Raw genomic sequence first — 11195 nt, forward strand, 5'->3', positions numbered from 1 at the left:
GAATATTTTAAAGTATTTTTAGAATTACTGATTTTGAAGAAACAGAGGGTGTAAACAACAATGTCATAACAATTATTGTATTTCTTGATTAAACTTGCTGAGCTTGTATACAGTGCAGAAAGTTGTATTAGTATAATGTTCCAATGTAAATTTCTTCCTGTGTGTACGTTTTAGGTATAAAATCGGTGATTGTTAAATATGTAAGCTGAATGTTTAATTTAGATCTCAGTTGCTTTTCCCTCTTATACCACAATGATGAAAGTCAATAAAGTTTTCATCATAATTCGTAATGATTTAAGTTTTATTTTTATGAAAATTTAATTAATGCATCAATTTTAAAAATTATTAAAATTGTGCGTTATTTAACATCATTTTTACTCATGTGTGAATATTACCCAAAATGTGTGAAAAATTTAAAACCAAGTTAAATAAGTACTAAAATTTTTATTCATCTTTGTTTTTTTGTTTTGAATATTCTTTCTTGTTTTTTTTAAAGGCATGTTATTATTTTTTAAAATGTTTGTGGCCGCGTTAACTATTTTTTGTATATTTTATTCTCTTCATATTATAGTTAGCTTCATATGAATACATTAGAAATAGAATTTGTGATTTTAAAATTTTCTGTGACAAATCTTAACTTTATGTCTATAATATACATTCTTAAACATTAGCTTTTTATAGCTTTGTTGACACATTCAATTAAAATATTTTGTTATTTGTCTCTTGCTTTGCAGGGATTACTCATAATGTATGAAGCTCAAGCCCTTGGTGTTGATAAACCAGTAATATTAGAAACTCAAGTTCGGCCAATTCAACACTATATTGTACATAAAAGTGTAGGTCCAACAGGAAGACTAAAATTTTTGCAGGTCAGATAATTATTTTTTTCTTCATTAAAAATGTTACATTTCTTTCTTTTTGTTCTTTAAGTTCTAAGTGAGCAGGATATTTAGCAGTTTGCCATTTAGCAGTTTGTAAGTTAAGGCTTAAAAATGTATAATATAAAATTTTAAATTATTAGTATCTAAATTAGTAAATAGTTGTAGTGGCAGCAGTAAGTCATATAGTATTTTAGATTGTCTGCATTTGTTATATGTTAATACATACATTACAATTGTATAGCATAAATATATGCTAGCAGGATTTTGCCTACTGTAAGAGTAGAATTAAAATGATTTACTCAGAGCTTCAAATACCAGGTTAAAAACATAGTACTGTCAGTTTAGCATTTTTTTTATGCGAGGTGTTATAAGTAAGGTTTGTTGTAATTGTGCAGTAATCTTTTAACATTCACTTTTGGTTAATGATAAATCTTTTCTTCTATAAGTAAACAATACAAAGCCTGTTGAACAAAAGTACAAAATTATTTTTTGAAAAATATGATTTATTATAATGATCAGTAGCTAGAAAAAGCAACATCTGCAGCCCAACACCGTTGCAAATTATCTCCCACTTTTGTTCTAGCGTAATAAAGTGTAATTTCCTTCAGATTGATAAAAAAATAAAAGAAATTTAGCGCGAACATTAGTGAAACCCAGAAAAACAAGTACCGAAGGATAAATTGTTTTCCTTGACAAAATTGTGTGCTATTCAGGGGTCTGGCCAGAGCAAATTTGTGTCCGTTAACGGACCCTTCACAAAAATCCGATCAACCAAAACGGACCTTTCACAAAAATCCAATCAACCAAAACGGACCTTTCACAAAAATCCAATCAACCAAAACGGACCTTTCACAAAATCCCGATCAACCAAAACGGACCCTTCACAAAATTCTGATAAACAAAAACGGATCTTTCACAAATTGTTTATTGAAAGAGCAAATCTCAAATTAAAATAATACAGCATATTTCCTGTATAAAAACGATAATGGTTGGAACCTTTTTTAAAGTTAAATTAGAGGAATCAACTTATACAAAATCGGCTAATTTCGCAAAAGAAAAAAAAAATCGGCACTCTTGTGATGCTCCTGCAAGCCATAAATAATTACTACGGCCAAATAAATATAATGCCTGTTGGTTTCTTTGAAAGAAATTAACAGCTGAAAGTCAGTTTGGTTTATAATTTTGCTTGTTTGTTTTATGCAGCGGTGTTGTTGTAAACTTCTTTGAAAAAGCGTCAACATTCTCTGAATAGGCGTAGTAAGCACTTTTCTCCCCACTCATGATTTAATAATCAATAATATACAGCGAAATGAACTTAGAACTGCAAAGGGTAGTAGGGGGGGGGGGGGTGATCGCTTCAGATAGGGTTACCAGATTCAAACTTATCACCACTTAGCGTCAGCGTCTAGCGGTGCAATGTTTAAATGTTTATCGCCACTTAGCGTCTGGCGGTGCGATGTTAAACTGTTATTTTGGGAGAAAGTTATATGGGTTTGATTTTTTGATGCTAAAAAGGATAATTAACTTAAAATAAACTCTTTTGTTTACCGTTTTTTTTCTATAGATGCCTACATTTTGAAAAACAAAATCTTTTTACATTCGATATGAGAATCATATTTCATTCTTTTTTCTAGCTAACTTCGCTTTATTTGGATGCAAATAAATGAAAAGGGTTCTTTATTTTTGTAACAAAGCTTATTTCAGGTTTTTAAAGCAGAATTCCATTTTCTTTTATGAGTCAATAATTAAAATGCTGAATCGATCGTTTATTTTTTATTTTAATTATTTATTATTATTATTATTTTTGCTTCAACTGTGTCCAGATATTAATGATATGTTTATCATAGGGCTCTAAACTGCAATTCTAAAATAATTTTATTCAAAATACTTATTTTACAAGCCGTTTTTATACTTTTGATGCCTTCACTTTGAGGATTGCAATCTCTTTGCATCCGCTATGGGAATCTGATTTTTCGCATTTTCGATGCTTAGTACGCTTAGTTAAGAAGTAAACAAATAAAATATTTTTTTATTTTTGTAAAAATCGCGGAATTTATAAGTTTTAAACGAAACTCTGTGCTCTTAAACAGTGTCTTGGGTTAAAAATTTAAATGCTGAACCCCTGACTGAATTTTTTTTCTTATAGTTGTTTTAAATACTATACAAATAACATTTCTAGTATAATTTAACATGATGTAGAATGGTAGATAAATATTGATACTTGAGGGGTGCCCATCTCCCAGCGATGCCTCCTCCCCCCCAAATACTAGAAAAGTACTAAAGAATGATATTCTCGACAGAAAAGAGAGAAAACACTCAACTTTAAGTGTCAATGATGCAGTTTCCACCATCTCAAGAGTCGAAACTTTCGTTTTTGCAAAAAAAAAAAAAAAAAAATTTTTTTGCAAAATTATTTGATTTTTCACAAAAGTATTTGATTTTTCACAAAAGTATTTGATTTTTCACAAAATTATTTGATTTTTCACAAAAAACGGACCCTGTGAAAAATCCTGGACAGACCCCTGCTATTTTCAGTGTAAAGAATTTTGATTGTTTTAATTTTGTTTATGCATTTTTTTTAGGTTGGTTCTGAATACGATTTAAAAGAACAATTATTTCGAAACATTGGCCGAATATTGGGTCCTTTCTCAGAACCTGGCCTGATTCACAAATGGGGGCCTGGACAACAATTCTCTGCAACATTTGTTTGGGTAGATCCTACAAATACTGTAGCTGGATCATATGAAGTCAAAATTGATGCTGGAAATCAGGTAACATACATTGTAATGCTGTTATTAGATTTAAGATTTAAAGAATATAACATTACATGCCTTATCCTCATTATCATCATCATCACTAGTTCAACAGTCCTGGGTAGACCCTGACTTTCTCAAAAAAAGTGAAACCATTCCTTCCTTCTGTGTGCTACAGCTTTCCAGTTCTTGCCATTGATTAAGGCAGCGGTTCCTAAACTTTTTAGGCCACGTAACCCTTAGTAATTTGCTTTTACTTAGAGGAACCCCATTTTTGTTTATGACTAAAAGACTAAAAATTATCAACGATCTAGGAGTCGAATGATACAGATGAAAAATGATCATCATTCGATTACTTTCTTCTGCATAAAAGAAACTGTTAAATACCAGAGAATTTTTGTATTATAACATGTTTTAAGGTGCATTGAGCCTATCTTAACCCAGTGGCATCACCTAGGGTGTCACATTAGGTGTCACCTGTCTGGGGGGTAACACCCGTTATAATACAAATGTAGTTGTTTCTGAAAATTGCATAAATATCATGCTTTTCCATGAACCCATGTTTTTTTCTTTTGCGCCTATAGATGGGGGGGGGGAGGATGACCCCCACAAATTACCGTGCCAGATGTCGTCCATGGTATGCCGCTGCTTAACCATTTCTGGAAACTATATGTTTATCTGGTTTTTTTTTTAGCATCATGGTTTGTTGATTTAAATAAGCTTGATTTAAATCATGATTAAAATCAAGTGATTTCTTAAAGAAAAGTCATTGATTTAAATCAATTGATTTGAATCAAGTGATTTTTTAAATAAAATTTTTGATTTAAATCAGTTAATTTTATTTTTATAAATTAATTTTGCATTTTTAGAAAGTTGCTCTAAATTTAGCTACACTGCATCATCTTAATTTCAACAGGCAAAACTACATTGATCCCTCTGTCTGTGTGTATAACAGATTTTCACTCTTGCAATATTGCTTTTACTCCAAAATTACAGTTCAGAACCAAAAAAAAAAAAAAAATTGCAGTTTTTCTTACACATCATGATTAATATAGTTTAGAAAAGTAATTGTTCAACATATTATTTTACACTAAAAGCGCACATGATGATGGAAACCTTATCTTTAAACAAACCATGAAACAAAATTACATCTTATTTAAGCATTATTATATATTTATAAATCTTAAAAATTTATTGAATAGTTAGAGAACTTATCTTAATGTCAAAAGTAAGCTGAATGGATTCATCTATTGTATGAAGTATACTATGTTTATAAATGTAAAGTAATATCTACAAAAAAATTTGAAGATTTTTAAAAAAATCAAAAGAATCTGATTTAAATTTAAAAAAAAAATCTGATTTAAACAAAAAAAAAAATTGACATTTTTGATTAAAAAAAAATTAAAAAATTCACAAACCCTGTTTAGCATGTATTTCACCGATTTTTTGAGAGCAATCTAACTCAAAACGTAATACATGGAATTGAAAGAAACTTGGTGTACACTGTACATGTGCATCTGCATGTGAACTGGTGTAGATTAGTTTTGGCTTTCTCTTCAGAGGTTGACCCAATCAAACCATTTCCACTTCTGTTTTTCAAACAATAATACAAGGCAATACAAGTATTCGCATAAAAACTGGTACACATGTACCTCAATGGGAGAGGTAAAGATACATTTTTGTCACCAATTATTTCAAAGGGGTACCACAACTGACTGATTTTCTCTTGAAGCATTACTTCTTCTATCTCGGAAAATAATACAAGAATGCAAACAAAAACTGAAATGCAAGGGATATCAACTGAAACATTTGTAGATTCAACTTTCGTTTTGGCGCCTGTTTCTCTAGAGAAGGACTTTGAATGCTTTTGTCGTCCATTGTGACTAATAAATTCTTTCATGATTCAGTGCAGTGTGTAATGTGCATTATTTGAACTGTATCAAGGCACTTAATATATCCAACTTGGTTGCGATGATATATAAATTTGAAATAACTCCAAGACAGCAAATTGTGCCTACCTGGCTGGTATAAACCATCAAGTTCAAGTGTCATAAAATTGAATTTTGGTAAATGCGATAATAAGTAAGCATTGATTTCTCAAATAAAATACAGAGAGGAAGGTTTCATTATGTCCCATCATACTTCACTGCACACTCCAGGGTCCTCTACAATGGCGGATTTATCATGCCACAAATTGCAAAGGTTCTCCATGACCGTAAAGGCCCAGAAAGGAATACAAAAATGCTCATGGTTATGTGTTTTATACAATTCTGTGATAGACATATAGGGATGTTTAGTTCACCAAAAATATAGACAAAATATTTATCAGCCATCGATCCTTATGTATAACGTTGAAAACAGATGAAAATATATTAGACTTTTGCTCCAGAGGAAAAAAACCTCATTTTATCTTTAAGTTCATACAACCCTTTAAAAGCTTTTGTTTTGGCTAACCAGCCGATTTCATATGGAAAAGTAGTGATTTGTGCTGCCTACCCATGTCTTCAGGAATCTTGATAAATTATCCTGACTAGAGAAAAAAGACAAACAAAATAAACTATATCTGAAGCCTTATCAAGAAATTTCTACAACCACAAGTCAGATAGCATTAATATGATTATACTGGCATGGCGATGAAAAACACTGTGACGACTTCTACTTCAATCTGGAGCGACATATTAGATCCTTGATGTTTATTCTTTTCATTTCTCTTAAAATTAGTGCAAAATAAATTAATGCAACAGCAAACTCACAGCGGAACCCTTCTTATTCTTCAGCGGAACCCAAGGGTTCCACCAAACACGCTTTGGGAAATGCTGGATTAGGGCAAAGTTTTTTTTTAGGCAGCCCGCCCACCTAAGTCTGGGTCTGCGTCCCCTTCTAGCTCTTGTTGACTTAGCCAGGAGAATTCATTTCATTGCTCAGTCATCACTCATTTTCAAAATATGTCGGATGCATTTCATGTGTTGGATTTTATCATATTTAAAAATGTCTGGCTCTCTCAATAACCTATAGAAGTTCATAGTTAGTTCTCCTTCTCCAAACTTTGTTAAAATCCTCATTATTCTTTATTGAAAAATTAATATACATTTCAACTGATTATAATACATAAATAATGCTGATTACAATACATAAATTAATAAAAATATTCATTAAACTATATGGGATCTTAACATAAGAACTCCAAAATACTTTGAAAGTCTTAAATATTTCAATGACTCTCACTTAATATATAATTTCTTACTCTACTGTAAGCCCAGAACTGAATGGTTTGGCTGGCTTATCAAATTAAATCTTGTAAAATATATCACTTGTGCCATTTTTGAGTGTTAAACTTAAACTTTCATGTTGACTTTTTGCTATTGATTAGTTCTGAAAACAAACGTTAAGTGCCATATATTGACACATTACTCATTTCTTGTACACATTATTTTATATTTTGTAATTAAATGCATTTTAATAAACCATAAACTGTATTTCAATGAAATAACTTACTGTTGAGAATTTTTAAATTCTTAATGGAGAAAAGGTTTTTATTTTGTAGCATTTTATCAGGATTAGTGATAGTTAATGTAAATGAACTCTCTGAACTCATAATGCATTTCATACCCTAAGAAGGTAAAAAAAAAAATAACATAAGAAATATTTTGAATAAAGAAATGTAAAATTATTTCTGTTTAAAAAAATGTTTAATTGGAAAAAAAAAATATACAGTCAATTTGCGATAACTCGAAGTCTAATAACTCAAATATTACTATAACTTGAAGTTTTTGTCATGTGCCGACCCCTTTTTCTTTAATTCCATGCTAATCATTCTCAATATCTCGAAGTTAACTTCCCTTAACTCGAAGTATTTTCAAAGATGACTTGAAATTCATTTCGAAAGAACGGAAAAAAAAAAGAAAGAAACAAGCGACTATGAGATAAAAATTAATTCACCTTCTCTTGCAATTCCTGCACAATAAACCTCTAAAGTAAGACGAGCACCTGTTGAGCCAATAAAGGAGTTACATGTGTGAAAATGAGTTGGCTTGTTTTCTTTTGTTGTACTGTACTGTTTACACTTTGACATGTTGCTGGACTACGAATTTAAGCTTTTAAGCTGTCTAATTACCTTTATTGTACCTTTATTTAAAGACTGACCTAAGTTTGCTGCTTTTCCCTTCATTTTTAGTTCGATCATCTACTGTAAGTTCCTGAAAGACAGAGTGAATTTTCTTTACTCTTAAAGGTGTCTAAGCAAATACACTCTGTCAATGATATTAAAAGAAAAAGAAAAACTTCTAAAGTGGTGAAATCTGTGAAAAAGAATTAGAAGTGAATGAAGAAATTCACCTTTCCTGAAGTAGAATCAGCTCTATTCAAGTGGTTTCAGTAGTATCGAAATCAAAACTATACTTTTGATTTTTCTCTCTCAATATTTTTGATTAAACTGTATATTGAGCTTAAAAACTTTTAAGTTCTGTAATTTTGTCTGTTATACGTACATTTTAATTAAACTATTCGATGGTTTTTAATATTAAAATTTCAAAAACCAAAACTAGTGGTAAGTCGAGCTTCCAATAATTCAAAGTTTTTCGTCGGTTCTTTTAGATTCAAGTTATTGCAAATACCACAGAATTGTAAAATATTGCTTTTGTTCACTTGTTTTGCTTACTCTTTTTTAAGTTGTGATCAAAGCAATTATTGTTTAAGGCTTTCACGGCCGGTGTCAATATGAGGAGATAACATTTCCGGGCTTATTGGCCGTGGAATTTCTACTCCAATTAGTCCACGGCCAATAAGCCCGGAAATGTTATCTCCTCATAAAGCAATTCTTAAACTAGTTCAAGTTAAACTATTATCCAACAAGTTCGTTTCTATTTCATTATGTTATCACATTCTCTCATATATATATATATACTAGAGGACCCAACAGACGTTGTTCTGTTCAAACTTCGCAAATTGAAAAGTTAAAAAATTTCAATAAACTATCTGGTGTTTGAACCGTTCTGTTGAAAAAAAAAGAAGTAAAAAAATTCTAGTAGCTGCTATGATTTCGGAATTCGTATATTTATTACAACTTGATTTATCTAATGCCCACTGAGCAGTTGTTCTATTAACTATTTTTTCTCTCGTACTTAATGGTTTGTTCTTTCAGCGATACTCAAAAGATGGAAAACGTCTTCAGATATTAAGTGAAAAAAAATCTTAACTACAAATCTAGAATAAATGGGAAATCCCACTGCAATATCCCCCATATGAAAAAGAATAAAACAATCGAAAGTATATTGTTTAGAAAAATGATAAAGGTAAAAACAGTTCTCTGAATAAGCGAAAATCCCTCATCATCCGCCACCCCCCCTCTCGATGCAAAATAAACACATTCTTCAACTAAAATGACTCAAATCTCTTTAAAAACGAAAAACAATTCTTTGCAATTTGAAATATTTCGCCAAATAAACAAAAAATACAAGAAATTACATTAACAATATCTTTAAAATGTAAACAAATGATCGCGCAACTCTATTGTTTATAGCCAAAGTCGCCAAGTCACCACGTTACTGTAATCCAGCCGATCAGTGAGAGAAGCCAACTCCGACCGATTAGTGGTCCGATCTTTTGAACCAAAAACCTTTTAAGTTTCATATATTGGCTAATTTGTTCTTTCCGTCAAAGATAAAGATTTTCCACTGCTCTGATCTTTTGTGTACAGAACAACTACCCTGCTGTAAATTTTTCTGGAAGAAAATAAAATTTGTTTCGTCTTTCAATTCCATCAACTTTTCCTTTAATAATGTACTGATTACTTAGATAATCCTTAAAAAATTCTTGACATTGGTGCCAAAACTCAGATGGATTTCAGCCGAGAAAAAAATGCTGCTAGGTATGGTACTTTCTGATCATTTGGTTTGGAAAACCTAAAGCACTGATCCGGTCACAGGGTGCAACTACGACGACAGAACACACGTTTTGCGTGAACCTTACAGTACTTTACTTAAAAATATATCACAGGACCTAAAATCGTTCCTTTTAAGAGAAATGAAGGCTTCACTCTCTCTTTCTACGTTTTATCTATTCTCAATTGACATATTACAGTAGGAAATTTCATTATAAAAAGCAGAGCTGGCTTTCTTATTGTCCTTTGGCAACGGGTTAAATATTTATTTCAGTTCTCGCTCAACAATAGGTTAAGATAAATATTAATCATTTGGGAGATTTTACCATCCAATGTTTAAATTAATTAGTTAATTAACAAAAACGCTTCCGATTCGATCCATCGCGCTTCGAAACCATGCTTGCCACAACTTAATTACTTACAGAAAATTTGATCAAAATCGGTCCAGCCGTTTAAAAGCCTTATGGTGACAAACGTACGCACAGAAGATTTTTATATATTAAGATATTTATTTATTTATTTTTAGGTATTATACCATAAGCCAACATTTCGACAGCCTCTTCTGCCTGGTACATGGACACTGAAGCTTCTTTATTCATGGGAATTAGTTGCAGAAACCCTCTTTCTTGTTATCCCTCTGTCTGTTTACAGTGCCCATCCCATTTCAAGTGAACAAGTAAAGTTTCTTCACAATGGGCCAGGTCAGCCATATGTGGATCATGACTTTACGAACGTTGAAGCTGTGCTTGGATTTACTAACAAAAGCACTTTGTTAAGGCAAGCTCTTGCTAACTCAAGGCGATATGGTAAGGATCTCAGAGAATGGACCGATTCTTTAGTTGGAAACTTCTGGAGTGTTCAAGACACTTGTTTTGTGAATCAGCCTCAGCATCCTACTGGAGGAACATTGTGTTTAGATTTAGAACTAGATCCTTGTCACTTAACCTCATGGAGTTCACTTTCAGCTGACCCTAAGTCAACTATCAGTGGTGTGAATGTAAATACCAGAACCACATGACAGTGTAACTAAATTTTTAAATCATAACTATGCCACCAACATAAACCAAAGATTTTCAATATTTTATCATAAGAAATAAACTACAGGGCGATTCTCGAAAAAATGTCCTGTGCGTAACTCTAAGTTTTTAATTTTATTCAAGTAAATATTAATTAAATCTGGAATTAACTGTTATGCTTTGATAGTATATTAAGCATGTATTATGCCACAACAGCATTATTTTTTGAAGGCTTTGGTTAGCTGGAAAAAATAAAAAAACACTTAGCGTTAAAAAAAAAACTTAGCGTTACGCACAGGACATTTTTTCGAGAATCGCCCTACAAAAGATTTTTAAGAAGCATATAATGTTCAGTTATTTTTATTGTAAAATATTTTTAAAGAACTTTTAAAGTCCGTTGTTGTTTTTGCTTGTATATTAAAAATCACATTAATGATTTTTCTTTGGTTAGAATTATGATGGTGTAATCGTTGCTTACAAGAAAATAATCTAAACAAATATTTCCAGTAGTTCTCAAGGAAAAAAATATTCCATTTTAGCTTTTAAGTTTTATGTGTTGGTGCTGTATTTATAAATTTTTATAACATACTATGTTTCACAGAAAGGAATTAGCTGTTGAACATAGTGCTTCTGTTCCTTCCTTTATGCTAACAGCTCTTTTAAGATT

At 31.3% G+C, this 11195-nt stretch overlaps 1 protein-coding gene across 1 annotated transcript in view; it reads left to right on the forward strand.

The window, feature by feature from the left end:
- LOC129220683 (xylosyltransferase oxt-like) overlaps positions 1-10530 on the forward strand; it is a 51496-nt gene extending 40966 nt beyond the window's left edge. Inside the window, exons 11-13 of the mRNA XM_054855113.1 lie at positions 735-869; positions 3464-3652; positions 10039-10530. Coding sequence (XP_054711088.1) covers positions 735-869; positions 3464-3652; positions 10039-10530 — 816 coding nt within the window. The remainder of the gene's footprint in view (positions 1-734; positions 870-3463; positions 3653-10038) is intronic.
- Positions 10531-11195: the final 665 nt, after the last annotated feature.

Source organism: Uloborus diversus, chromosome 4, assembly GCF_026930045.1.
Source record: "Uloborus diversus isolate 005 chromosome 4, Udiv.v.3.1, whole genome shotgun sequence".
In the NCBI taxonomy this organism is placed as follows: domain Eukaryota; kingdom Metazoa; phylum Arthropoda; class Arachnida; order Araneae; family Uloboridae; genus Uloborus; species Uloborus diversus.